The following is a 14,927-nucleotide window of genomic DNA, read 5'->3' on the forward strand; positions in this document are numbered from 1 at the left end:
AGAGTTCATGGCAAACAGTAAGCGCATCATAAATATTAACTGTCAGCAGACAGGAAAAGAGAAAACAAAAGGAACAAAGAAAAGAAAGAAGAGAAGACAGTCTAGCACACAGTATTTTCTAATCCTAGTTTTGAGACTATTATACATTTAATACCTTCCTCATAAATGTGAACCAAAAATAATCTGTTATCATTCTATATGAGACAGATGTCTTCACTTACTGTTATTTAGGGGAAATCAAATCATAAACTTTTAATAAGAAGCAAGAAAAACTGTCTCTTTACATTGATTTTTATTAAACAAATAAGGCTGGTAGTGGAACATTTTTATTTAATGCATAAACATATAAGTCCCTTTATTAGAGAAACTGTATATATTGATGAATATGGTCAATGGTCACATCTATGGGTTAATTCTTTAAAAATCAGAACCAATAATTAGGATAGATTTTATGCTCTCTTCACTACATTGTGAAATGTCTTGTGTAGTCATATTCTATTGTTGGAATGACAGCTTGTACAAATTTCAAGAAAATAAGAAGATACCTAAAGGTTTAGTTAAGGAAAATAAGATTTGTAAACAGTTCTATGTTTTAAGCCCATGTTGTAATTATCCATTTTATTAAGCCATTAATTTCTCAAAAAAAAATAAAAAACTCTTAAATTAAGTCTATTAAAGAATTCAACTATGCAAACTTGTGTCTATTTAACATGAGGCTCTTTAAGATTACTTGACCACTCATTCTAATATTGAATTTGAAGCTTCTTAATGAGTAGGCGTTCATATAAGCACAATTACTTTGATATAAAAATAAATGGACAAAGCTATACATATTTAATCGAGTACAAAATGTACTCATTTACTTGACCCCTTTAAGTTTGCTATAGTTATGTCAGAAAATAAGGCAGAATAGACTATAAAAGTACTGCAGCAAAAGAGAAAAAAATTAAATGAAAACCCTATATAGTAGACTGATTCTAGGTTACTGTATGTATTTGTCAGACTGCTCTACTGGACTGTCTTTAATTAAATTCTAAAATATTTTTTATGTTCATTGCACTTAAAAACGTTAAGAGCTTACTTTTCATTGGGGGAAACCAATTACTATTATGAATTATATATAGACAGTCTTCCCAGTTGCTTCCTAGTATCCAGCATAGAGATGTGCCAGTTAGGCATAATAGGACTTTAGGGGTAAATATGGTTTGGACTGGAAGTTTTAGGTTTGTTTCAATATCAAATCAGCTCATAGTTCTTCTTAGGGACACACTTTATTAGCAACGCCCCTCAGTCTGAGTCTCCATATCTAATCTAACACTTAGTAACAGAAACCACCACCATATCAACTATTAATCTAGCATGAAACTAATTCAAGCTATCTGGCATCTTAATCATTGATTTTGACTGTTTTTGATGAATCTATGCTATGCGTACAGGTACTTTAGGATCCAACAGTTTGCATGGGCATTAACTTGAATTTATTACTTTTGTCAATCCAAGAAAACTGAGTAGGAAAACTATAGTAAGATACAAGAAAGGTGCTACTGTCTTGAGAAAAATGAACATACTATATTTTAAGAATATCTAAAGCACTTCATGTAGTATATTAATTACTTTTTAATTTACCTATTTGTTTAAGCTGAATTATTTGCTTCAGAGACACCTCCGATTGACACAACCTGTAATTTTACTTTTACCTGATGGGAAAGTACATTTTTGGTAGCAAGTTAAATTGGAAATGTACATAAGAAAAAGATACTCATGTCATTACTCTAAATTAGTAGTTACCTCTGTAACAAGGCTGAGCTACTGCTACACATGGGGACATGTTCTAATCAACTAAGCAAGGCATAACTACCACAAGAAACATTTTCTAAATAAATTAAAGACTTCCACTAGGATTTTCAGATATGAGAAGTTAAAACAAGTTATAGGTACTACATCATTAAGGTTACACTAAATTTCTCAAAAAAAAAAAAAAAAAAATCCTAAAGCCATTTTGCCACTAATCCTACACACAGGGAAGGATACATATGAACTCCAAGTTCTCCCCCTCCTTCTGCAACAGTCTCAATGATTTTCTTCATCACCTCAGCATGCCTGGAAGCCAAAAAAAAATTATTAATGTAGACCGATTAGACCAAAAGAGGAAAAAACACATTTTCATTTGTAAAGAAATCGACCATATTACTGTCAGTGAATTAATTTTTAATATCATAGTTACATTAAAAACTTATCTCTCCCACCATTCCCCAACAACTATAACATATTTATTAAAATAGTTAAATTATAAAATATCTCCCCTCCACTTCCGAAACACAAGATTATAGATTGTTATGCCATGCAAATAGTTTTACCAGTGGAGGGCGTAATCTTAAAAAGCTATGGTAGTCACAGCAGGCACAATGGCATTAGTTAGTGTTCTGAGAATTGGGACAGATAAGGAAGGCAGAAAACCAGGGAAGAGGAAATCATGCCAGGAGAAAATGTGGAATGACAGCTATTTGCTCTAAGAAACAAAAAAGAGTCATATCACGCAAATTAAAAAAAAAAGAGGCACATGGTATCAGTTGGACAAAAAAGCAAAGAGGTATCTATAATCGTGTGATCTGGGCTGTTGATTTAGTTGAGAATAAGCCAAAATTAAGAAAAGCTAATTGGTCAGAGTTAAGAGGTTTGTGTTTGTTTCTTTGTCCTAATGGGTATTCTAAAATTTATCCAATTCTATGTAAAAACAATTTTTTTGGCTTATAAAAAGAAAGGTATTTATTTATATGAAGTTTCTATCCTATCTATACATCATGGCCAATTGGTATCTCTCCTGTGCTACAGAAAATAGTGATATCAAAGTAGGCACAGAAACTAAGAAAAAGATACTTTTTAAAGAAAGTCTTTTTAACATACCTTGGTTTAAATAATGCTGCTTCAGTTTTTACGACTATAACCTTCATGATAGAGGCAGTCAACTTAGAATATGAGAGTGAATGTATCATTCCAGAGGATTTGAAGGCACAATCTGAGGCAGCCCATGGAACGGTCTAAAATATTCTTGAAGTTTTATTTTACAGGCACTCAGATTTTTTGAAATATTTGTATCCCATTCCACAACATAGTCATCTATTTTATCAAAATGTTTAACGTAATTACCAGTTAAATTACTTTTCCCTCAACTGAGTAAAGTTTACACCTCAGAAAGAAATATGCTTCAGTTTGATAAGCACCATCCTAAGACCTTAAACCATAAGAAGAATCAAGAGAATAACTCTAAAAACTGAAAACTTTTTAATTACATAATTCAAAACTAAAGTGAATGGCTCCTAAATTATTTTTCATAGCTAGCAATTAAAGTTTCAGACATGAAAAGCAGTCACAACACAGCAAACCATATCCAAACTATTTCTGAGTCAAAAACAGAATCTTCCAAACTGTTCTGGGAGCTAAAAAGTATAGTAAAATCACAAAGATCCATCTATTCTACAAACACCCACAGAGAACAAAAAAATTCTTAACGTATTAAACTTAAATTGGTGAGTGGTTTTTTTCCTATATATTTAAGCACAAGAAAATTTCTAAGGAGGACAAGAGAGAATTTTACTTGTTTATTAAGAAAATTTTTTTCCGTTAGGGTTCTATGTTTAAAGATTCTCAAGTAACAAATCCATGAAATATACAATCACACCAAAAAATATATTTATCTCTACATATACATACCTGCATGGGTGAACTGAACACATAGGAGGTGGTGGCAGATGAGGGTGATTTTCAATGGTCACTGTTTTCTTCACGTGATCTTGACTGATGTCTTCATACATGTGCTCAACTGTTAAAGGCTGCCGTTGCTGAAAGCATAAAAAATGCTTTGAAATTACTATTTAGGGCCGGGTGCAGTGGCTCACTCCTGTAATCCCAGCACTTGGGAGGCCAAGGTGGGTGGAACACGAGGTCAGGAGATCAAGACCATCCTGGCCAACATGGTGAAACCCCATCTCTACTAAAAATACAAAAAATTAGCCGGGCGTGGTGGCGGGCACCTGTGGTCCCAGCTACTTGTGAGGCTGAGGCAGGAGAATGGTGTGAACCTGGGAGGTGGAGCTTGCAGTAAGCTGAGATTGTGCCACTGCACTCCACCCTGGGCGACAGAGTGAGACTCCGTCTCAAAAAAAAAAAAAAAAAAAAAAAATTTACTATTTAGAAACTTTCAGCTTAAATCTCAAGGTTTCTAATATATTTAGTTCTCCATTTCACGTCACTTGCAATTTAGAATTCAAGACTGTTTAGAATGATTTCCGGGAAATTTTACTATTTATTAATATCAAGGGAGGGACAGGAAGGAGTCATAGCCAAGCTCTGTGACAGCTACCCTGTAATGCAGAAAAAAAATCTCACAAAAAGACAAGTTTGTGGCTGTCAAAACATTTTATAGCTTTGTAACTCATCTTTTAGACTGATTTTATTTTCTTGTTTCCCATGTATAGCCATAAGAATGACAGGTTAAACAAGTTCATGTTATGTCAATTATGCTTTAATTCAATTAAGCAGATGAGTTTTCTGTCTCAAGGGGAAAAATACATACATACAACAATCCACTCTCTTCACATGTGACAATGGTCATTCTCTATACATATCCAACTGATGTAATCCCAAACAAAATTTAAATTTCCCTCACATTTTGAAGGCATAAGCTTAGAGGTCAAGGAATATGTAACAGACTATTTCTGTTTATGTCTTAGCATTATTGTTGTTACACTGAATAATTCATAGTTCATTCAAAATAAGAAAGAATCAAGTTCAACATTAATCATAGAACTGTAAAACAAATGATTTCCAACATTTAAAACACTGCAATAAATACCCATGGACCTAAGGAAGAAGAAACTAAACCCAACAATTTAAAATATTGATATTAAAATATAATGCTTCTAATTTTTACCTCATCATAGCCAAACAACCATAATCGTGGAGTCTGGTAATATTTATCATAAGTGATGTAAAGGTCGTAAGTTCTGGTTTGCAAAATAGCATCTTCACCGCCAGCATCAGTTTTGGCTTTACAAGCTTCTACTATTTTGCTTGTATCTAGGGTAGCCTGGCACATAATAAAAGAGAAAAATTTATAACCATTAAATCAGTGTGAATGTGACATTCTAGAAAACCTATTTTTTCCATTCTATATTTTGTTTTCTTAAGAGTAAATGAACTTGAACTTAAAGCTAAATTGTATATGCTATAAGCAATATTAACAAATTAGAATTTCTTTGAAAGATCAACATATTATTAATAAGAACACAAATCCCCAAGTTCATTCATTAAAAATTAACTAAAGAAAACTCAATTTACAAACCTCATCTGTTTCCAACAATCCACTCTCTTCATATTCTGTTATAAAAAGCAACAAAAGATTAATCAAGTTCAAGAAAATTGCCTAAACCAATTTAAGTATTACTTCATAGTATCATTCAAAAACTGAGATTTTGCCGTTGTTTTTAACAAAGATATTGAATAGATATAAGTGAGCTAATTCGATACTTCCAAAGGCAAAAGCCCAGAGAAAGTCAGCATGTTTAAGGCTTGACATAGTAATACTGTAGAGTCCTCAGTGGCTCCACAGTGTATACAAGGCTACTTTTATAACTGCATAAACATGTTCATTAAAGTCATCGGTGACCTCTTTGCTGAATCCAGTGGTAAATTCCCAGTTTTCATCTTAATTGACCTATCAGGAACACGTGGCATTATTTAGTCCCTTCTCCTTGGAACATTTTCTTTCCTTGGCTTTTAAAATATGGCTTTCCTCCCACATCACTGACTGCTGCTTCACTATCTTCTATGCTGGTTCCTCTTCATCACCTCTACTTTAAAAGAACCATAAAATCAAACACTGCAGTAACCAAGGGCTGAGTTTCCGGACCTTGTCTCTCCTCTATCCACACTTATTTCTGTAACGATTTCATCCAGACTCAATGACTTTAAATATCGATGACTTTCAAATTTATTCCCTGCCTGCAGACTTAGGTATTTGTTTATTTCACTTCTCCACTAGATAACTAATGAACACTGCAAATATCACATGTCTAAAACTGAGTTCCTGACTCCCTCTCCAAAGCTAATCACTCTTGATTTTTCTGCATCTCAGTTAATGGTATCTTTCTAGAAGCTCAGGTCAAAAACCATGGAGTCACCCTTGACTACTCCGCTTGTTACATATGACATCCAATCCAGCAGCAAATCTCTTTGGCTCAACTCTCAAAATATTCCAGAATACTACTGTTTCGCACCACTACCAATGTTACAACCCTAGCCCAAGCCACCATCTTTTCTTGCCTAGATTATCAAAACAGCCCCCTGTTGTCCCCTTCTCCCTTCAGTCTATTCTTACCACTGCACCGTGATTCTGTTGAAATGTTAAATCATGTCGCTCCTCTACTTGAAAAGAAAAAAACCCTCCAATGGCTTCTCTCACTCTGAGTTATGTCAAGACCTTATAGAATCTGGTCCCTGGTTACCTGACTCCACCCTTTACTACTCTCCCTTCTCTCCTATCTGGACATAAGCATACCTTACAGTATTTTACATAAGCCACACACATTCCCACCTCAGGACATTTGCACTCTTCCCTCAGATACCTAGCTTCATTCACTTCCTTCCAGGCTTTATTTTAATGGTGTGTACTTTCAATTAGGTTTTTCTTGACCAACTTATTTAAAACTTGCAACACTCATTCCCACCCCAAGATTCTCTATCCCCTTTCCTCCTTTATTTTTCCCTTAACACTTATAACTAATACAGTATATCTTTTGCTTATCTATTTTTTGTCTCCATTGATTAGAATATAAACTCCATGAGATCATGTCTACTGCTTTAGCTCCAACACCAAGGACAATACCTGATAAATACTGTACTGCCCAATAAATAATTTGTTCAATAAATGAAAATTACGTTTATATTAGATACCATCAACACTATTGTTGAGCAAAATTACATATATAGCAATTCTTTAATTCTATCCAGGGGAAATATAATAAACATACTAAATGACTACCAGATATTTAAGGCAATCCCACAGCTTGTACTTTGAAAACAGTGCGTTAATCGAAGGGTTCTATGCCACCCCACCAACCCAACTTGGTCAACTATGCCATTCAGAGACAGATGAAATTCAGAAACAATATTTGTGCAAGAAGGTGATGAGTTCAGTTTCTGACAATTATGAGACATCCAGGTGGAAATGAAACTGAAATAAATCTGAAGTTGAGAATATGTAGGCTAGAGGATTCGATATGGAAGTCCCTAGCATACAGATGGTATGGGAAGCTGCTGTGATCAATTCTGGTTACAAGTAATTCATTCAGATTTCCTTAAGGAATAGCAGTTTACCATGAAAATAAGGACAAGAATCTCACTAAAATTTAGGAGCAGATATAGCTAGGTTTCATGGGGAATTGAAAGTAATTTTGAAAACAAACTGAAAGGTACTTTTTTGGTCCAGCATGCATCACTTGCCATTATGGTGTTTCAACTCTACCTGGCACCATCTTCTACTTTTGCATGCTACAAAACATAATCTATCTCACTCTAAAGTCTATGTATTTTTGGGATTCAGCTGCCTTACAGCCTTCAACGCCTGCCTTTTTCATATCCTTTTCCTTTTTCCGACTTCTTACACATGCACCCTATTTACATATATAAATATATTCATATTTAAACTCTCACAAAGTATTGGATGTAATTTATATGCTATCTTTCTTGTTGCAGAAATTCTCATGCCAGACTACAGAATGCCATTACAGAAGAAAAAATCTGGCAGTACAGAGAGTAAGCAAGGAAAAAAAAAAAAAGAAACCCATGAAACAGTAACATTTAATAGCTGAGGGAAAGAAAAGAATCATGGAAGATTACTAGAAGAAAGAGTCCAGGAAAGAGGAGGAACACCCAGTGTTATAGAAACCAAAGGAGGAAAAAAAAAGAGGAAGATACGGTTAACAGAACCAATGCAGAAAAGGTAAGTGTAATAAAGATAAATTGGATTTAACAAAGAGGTCACCTTGGTGACAGCAATTTTTTCATCTACTTTTAAATATCTGAGGTTTCAAATGTATTGAAAAAGATTATCATGCTCATGAAATACAAAGCTTTAAATAACCATGTGCTAACAGACCCATACTTCTCTGATTTTAGTGGGTTCCTCTCTCTTGTAACAATGATTCACTAATGCAGTGATTCTCAACTGGCAACTCTAGGAGGAGGACTTCTCAGAATCTTGGGAAACTGAGGGGATTCTGTGTAGTTCAAAAGGCCCCATTAGCCGGGCACACAGTGGCTCACACCTGTAATCCCAGCACTTTGGGAGGCCGAGGTGGGCGGATCATAAGGTCAAGAGATCAAGACCATCCTGGCCAATATGGTGAAACCCTGTCTCTACTAAAAATACAAAAATTAGCTGAGTGTGGTGGCGTGCACCTGTAGTCTCAGTTACTCGGGAGGCTGAGGCAAGAGAATCACTTGAACCCAGGAGACGGAGGTTGCAGTGAGCCGAGATTGCGCCACTGTACTCCAGCCTGGTGACAGAGTGAGACTCCATCTCAAAAAAAGAAAAAAAAAAGGCCCCATTGAAACTCACTATCTTCAGGTTTTAGTTGAAAGATGCTATCAAAGAGGGAAAAGAAAATACAAAATGCATAATAAGCAAACTTTGTTCTGCTCTGAAATAATTTGGTTAGGAATTAGTATCTTGCAGCTGTACCCAGTATTAAATATTTATGACTAATAGTTATTCCAATAAAAATGATGTTGTCCACGACTATGTTCGGAGTAAAACAGAAGAGTCCAAGATCAAGGTAAGTTTTGCACCAATGAAATTTTTATAAACTAAACATACATAAAATATACCCTAGGCTGCTATATGCTAAACTTACAACTCAATGAAGAATTCTCAATCCGCATAAATTACAAATATTCTAAATCAATATTCTAGTGAAATTGAAGCAAATCTAGAACAGGAATACCTTCCATATCTGCAGCTTCTCCTTCATCTTCCTCTTCTTCCTCTTCACATAGTGCTGAGCAATCTTGAAGTCTTATATTGTCCTTTGAAATTAATTACATTAAAACCACTTAAATATATTCAATAATTTAAACACTGGACACCCATGTGCTACCACAGTGGTAACCACTGTGAAAATAAGAATGATAAGGCAGTTCTTCTCCACAAAAAACTCCAATGGAGATAATGAATTCATACATCAATCATTAAAAGTAATGTGCTAAGTGCTGTGACTGAAAAATAACAAAGGTTATTATGGGAGCAGTAAGAGTCATCTAAGCTAACTATTTAAAAATAATCGCCAGTTGCACTTCCAATAAAACAGTATTTTTGGTCAATCAATTCATTAGTATTAGAAAATCAGGTCAATATTAACTTGTGCACTTATAATTTAAGGGGAAAAAGTGCATATATTTATAAATCAAATATATTATAAGCTAAAATATAAATCAAACACACTATTACATTCTAATTTGTTAACAATATCCTAGCTGAATTAGGCAAGTTATCAGACTTTACAATTATTAAAATGCACAAAATATCAGTTTAATTTCTTAACTAGGCCGGGCGCGATGGCTCAAGCCTGTAATCCCAGCACTTTGGGAGGCCGAGACGGGTGGATCACGAGGTCAGGAGATCGAGACCATCCTGGCTAACACGGTGAAACCCCATCTCTACTAAAAACTACAAAAAACTAGCCGGGCGAGGTGGCGGCGCCTGTAGTCCCAGCTACTCGGGAGGCTGAGGCAGGAGAATGGCGTGAACCCAGGAGGCGGAGCTTGCAGTGAGCTGAGATCCGGCCACAGCACTCCAGCTTGGGTGACAGAGCCAGACTCCATCTCAAAAAAAAAAAAAAAAAAAAAAAAAAAATTTCTTAACTATATTAGCTCTACAGTGAAAGAACAATACTGACCAACAGGTTTAACATCTGGCTATTGTTTTCACAAAATTAATATTCTGAAAATCTGAAGTCAACATAATAAGTGGATAAATTGAACATTTAGTTTTACCTAGGTTACATTTTACTTAGGGGTGGTTTTATCTAACACTAGAAAACTTAAGTCATATGTTTAAAACTTAAATCATTATTACACCCAAAACTAAAACCACAAAACCACTGTCAGTGTCTCAGTAATTATTATATGAGCTATTATCTAACAAATTAATCATTAAGAAAAATTTTCATCATATTGGTGATATTTATACTTGATAAAGTAGAATACAATAGAAATTGACAACCAAGATTAATACTTGCATTTGGATGGCAAGTATTCTAAGTTATAAAAAAATTAAAGGTATTACCATAAGCCCATCCACGAAAACCACTATCTACACTACTCTGTCATTTATCATTCCCAAAGTCTGAAGCATACATAGTAATGGTCAGAGTAAACAAGATCTTCTGAAACAGCAAAGCAATTTGTGTGATTTCTCCTTAAGTCATTCAAACACTCCAAAAAGTCGAATTTCAAAATGAAGAATTCTCAGGCCAAATAACTAAATCTTAAAGCATAAAACTGTACCAAAAAACCCCACAAAACTTGTCTTAATTCCTATCACTTTCTGTTAAGCCCCAGTTACAAATCTGGGAAGATCCAAATGACAAAAACACATGAAGAATATCTTTAGTAACTGTTGTAGCAAATGTGCCATAAGACTAGGAACACAATTATTCCACCTCAATAGTCTATCCTCCAAGTCATCTGATGGTTAAAAAAATAACTAAGACAAGGGTGAGAGCATTTTATATTATATTTTCATATCATTTCAAACAACTACAGGTATATAAAAACACGAAGACCATTGCAATTGATCTCTCTGAGAAATGAAAAGCTAATCTAATATCTATGACAGCCTAAAATAACTCAAAATTTCCAAGCAGAAAAACTCTATCCAATTATGTTTTACCCCATAAGTCATGCAATAAAACTTAACTGATTAAGCTTCTATTCATTCAAAATGTTACAAATTTGAATGATGCAAGCCACAGTTTGCTTTCAAATATTCAAACAAATAAACCCCAAATTACCAGTAGTTGAGGAAAATACAGAGAATGATTAAATTGCTTATGGCACTATTTAAGCTATAAAATTTAAATGTTAATGTATTAGCATCTACTAGTAAGCAAGTAGCTAATTCCACTCCAAAATTCTCTACTTATATGACATTTGGTACTAAATACATTTTAAAACAAAAGTCATCTCTTTTAAACTAGCCTAGAAGTCACTCCAGTCAGTGAAAATTAGTAGTTTGCACAAGCTACAATCTAAAAGCTGTTTTACTTAACCATACTGCAAATTAAGGAAAATAAGAGATGCATTAGGCAGCAGTAGTGTTTTGGTGTGTTGAGACAGAAAAATGAATGGGGAAGAAAGCTGGAATTTAAAAGAGCCTGATAATAAATAACCAGGGTTTTTATAAGAACGATATGGTGATTATATATGTGTGTGTAGAGACAGATAGATCGATAGGCAAATAACTAGTCATTAAATTTAAAAATATAACTAATTAAGCAGTACCTTGTTTTCCAGTGTGATCTCTTTAACTGCCTCGGTTATTCCTGTAATACCTATGTAAAATTCGGCAGAAAAGAATAATAAAAATTAAACTGCAAACACCCTATTTACTTATTAAAGTAATATAAAAATGCTGAAAATTCTCACAATTTCTCTGAAAAAAAGGAGGCAAATAATAGTAGTATCTTTACAAATGAACTCTAATAAGAATAGTCACAATGACACCTCCTCAAATTTTGAATAATTCATTAATATTTTACCATGAATTATCCTGCCATTCTTCACTTATTATTCCTTACTTTCCTTATTAGAATCTCTATCATACTTTCTCAGAAACAGAACAGTTTGGCCAGGTGCGATGGATCACACCTGTAATCCCAATGCTTTCGGAAGCCGAAGCGGGTAGATCATCTGAGGTCAGGAGTTCGAGACCAGCCTGGCCAACATGGCGAAACCCTGTTTCTACTAAAAATACAAAAGTTAGCTCGGCATGGTGGTGTGTGCCTGTAGTCCCTGCTACTTGGGAGGCTGAGGCAGGAGAAGTGCTTGGACCCGGGAGGCGGAGGTTGCAGTGAGCCGAAATTGCACCACTGCAACCCAGCCTGGGCAACAAGAGCGAAACTCCATCTTAGGGGAGCAAAAAAAAAAAAAAAAAAAGGTAAGGAGAAGAGTTTAAGAAACTATAGGACTCGTATGTACATTTTAATTAAACTTGTATCAAAATTTTCTCAAAGCTATTAGTTATCTTCATATAGGCTGATTATCCCTTATCTGAAATTCTTGGGACCAGAAGTATTTCCAGTTTTTTTAGATTTTGGAATATTTGCATAAATACTTACTGGTCAAGTATCCCTAATACAAAAATTCAGAATGCTCTAACAAGCATTTTATTTGAGCATGATATCAGTGCTCAAAAAGTTCTGGATTTTGGAACATTTCATTTGGATTTTTGGATTAGGGATACTCAATCTGTTACTTGCTTCAGAAATGTAGGATACCCAAAGGTAGTAATATCATATCATATTTATATGGGGCTTTCTACTGTTTCCACATCTTATTTAATCCTTACAATGACTATCCTATAAGGAAGTTACAGTAATAATGTATTCATATGAAGAAATGAAGTCACTGGAGAGATGACCTGCTTGAGTGTTATACCCAGTTAAATGATGAAATTGGGATTAAAATCCATACAAGCTAACTTTTGGTTCAATTATCTTGTACTCTGCTGGGCAAATACCTCAAAATCTACTTGTCTCAAAGAAAGCATTAAGCAGGTGGCAGCACCACCAGTCAGCTAGATAACATTTCTACTTCAAAGTACCTGTCAATGTTAACAAAATAGTTTAACAAGAAGTACAGTAAGACAATAGCATCTAAAGTTACTAAAGAAAAACCCTGAGTACAGAATATGCTTAGCTCCTTTGTTAATCTTCTAAAATTTGAGATGTCTGTTCAACATGCCTAAACAAAAGAATAAATAGCTCACTTTCACAAATAAAATAGGTCAAAATCCATAGGTCTAGCACAAAGCTTTTACTTCAGTTTTTCTAGAAATTACTATATAATAGGTATTATTTCATAACAGTAAAAACCAAATTTTAACATACTGAACTGACTGCTGAACATAAAAACAAAGAAAATCAATCTCTTTAATTTGCCAAAATATAATAATGTAGTAGTATGCCATTAAAACACTTCTAAAAGTAGGATACAGTTGACAAAGAAAAAGAAAGCTCAAATGACTCTAATGAGAGTAATACTCTCAAGGGTTATGATAATTTTATGTCAACTTGGCTAGGTTATGGCACCCAGATGTTTGGTCAAACACCATTCTAGATGTAGCTGTTAATGTATTTTTGAGATGTGATCAACATTTAAATAAATAGACTGGATAAAGCAGATTACCCTCTACAAGATAGGGGGATATCATCCAATCAGTTGAAGGCCTTATAAGAAAAAAAGACTGAGGTCCTCCAGAAGAAGATATTCAGCCTCCAGAATGCCTTAGGACTAAAGCTGCAATATCAACACTCCCTGAATCTCCAGTCTGCCGGTGTGCCCTGCAGAATTCAGACTTGCCAGCCCACATAATCACACGAGCCAATTCCTCTAAAACAAGCAAGCAAACAAACAAAAAACCCTATCTACCTATATCTATACCTATACCTATGCAATAGTCCTCACTTATCTGTGGGGGACATTCCAAGACCCCCAGAGGGTGTCTGAAACCACAGATAGTACCAAACCCTACCTACGCTGTACATGACAGTTAACCTGATAACAGAGTTGGCTATTAAGTGACTAATGGCTGGGTAGCATACACAGCAGGGATACACTAGACAATGGGATGATTCACCTCTTGGGCAGAACGGATTTTATCATGCTACTCCAACAGTGAGGGCAAAAATTAAAACCCATGAATTGTGTATTTCTGGAATTTTGCACTTCATGTTTTTGGACCATGGTTGACTACAAGTAACTGAAACCACAGAAAGCAAAACCTACTCTGTACACATCCTATGGGCTCTGTTTCTCTAAAGAACCATGAATAATACACAAGCTTATAGAAGAAAAAGCCCAGGAAAAGCAAGGATAAAGCAAGGGACTCTGAGTTGAATAAGGAACCAGTATATGGCCTCATAAGTCACTAACTTGACATTAACAACAACACACAATCAATGGTTCCAGTCAGTCAACACAGAATTTCCTACTGATGTGTTGCCAACATCTTCCAGGCATGGAAAAACCAAAGCAGAAGAGTTAATAGACTTTCACTAGTCAGTGGGGGGAAAAGAAGGATGATTTCTGAAATTACTTTCAAAAGTTTTTCAATCTGTTATTTCCTTTAAGCTTTGATACAGCACTCAACTCACTAATAAGCCAATAAACTTCAGATCAAGGAACCCAAGTCCTAAATCTTTGCCTGTATCTCCATAAGGAAAGAGGCAGCATCCTTTATTCAGAGTAGAGGAAAAACTGACCTAAGAAGGAACTTTTACCTGGGCACATACTTAGCCCTCTGTCTACTGCAGTGAGTCTCAACTGAAGGCAGCAATTTTTTTCCCCATGAAACATTCAGCAATGTCTGGAGGCATTTTTGGTTGTTAAAACTGGGAGATGCTACTGGTATCTAGTGGGTACAGGCCAGAGCTACTGCTAAGAATTCTACAATGCACAGGAAATAATTATCCATTCCAAAAAACAGTGCCAAGGTTGAGAAACCCTGTTCTATTACTACTAAGGATATAGCTCCTAATCTCTAGGACTCAAAGGGAGAAAAACTTGTATTTAATATCAAGGACTTAAACTTAGAGCACATTTTCCATTCCAAAGAGCAGCGCCAATTTGAGAAACCCTGTTTTATTACT

General features: G+C 34.9%; 1 protein-coding gene across 1 annotated transcript in view; it reads right to left on the reverse strand.

Moving 5' to 3' along the window:
* Positions 1-275: 275 nt before the first annotated feature.
* Positions 276-14,927, reverse strand: part of ATG3 (autophagy related 3) — a 28,027-nt gene continuing 13,375 nt past the window's right edge. The window contains exons 7-13 of the mRNA XM_011932784.1: positions 11,560-11,609; positions 9,003-9,084; positions 5,342-5,376; positions 4,931-5,086; positions 3,712-3,839; positions 2,032-2,100; positions 276-545 (exon numbers count right to left, since the gene is read on the reverse strand). Coding sequence (XP_011788174.1) covers positions 464-545; positions 2,032-2,100; positions 3,712-3,839; positions 4,931-5,086; positions 5,342-5,376; positions 9,003-9,084; positions 11,560-11,609 — 602 coding nt within the window. The 3' untranslated portion in view covers positions 276-463. The remainder of the gene's footprint in view (positions 546-2,031; positions 2,101-3,711; positions 3,840-4,930; positions 5,087-5,341; positions 5,377-9,002; positions 9,085-11,559; positions 11,610-14,927) is intronic.

Source organism: Colobus angolensis, unplaced genomic scaffold (assembly GCF_000951035.1).
Source record: "Colobus angolensis palliatus isolate OR3802 unplaced genomic scaffold, Cang.pa_1.0 Scaffold98, whole genome shotgun sequence".
Taxonomy (NCBI): Eukaryota; Metazoa; Chordata; class Mammalia; order Primates; family Cercopithecidae; genus Colobus; species Colobus angolensis.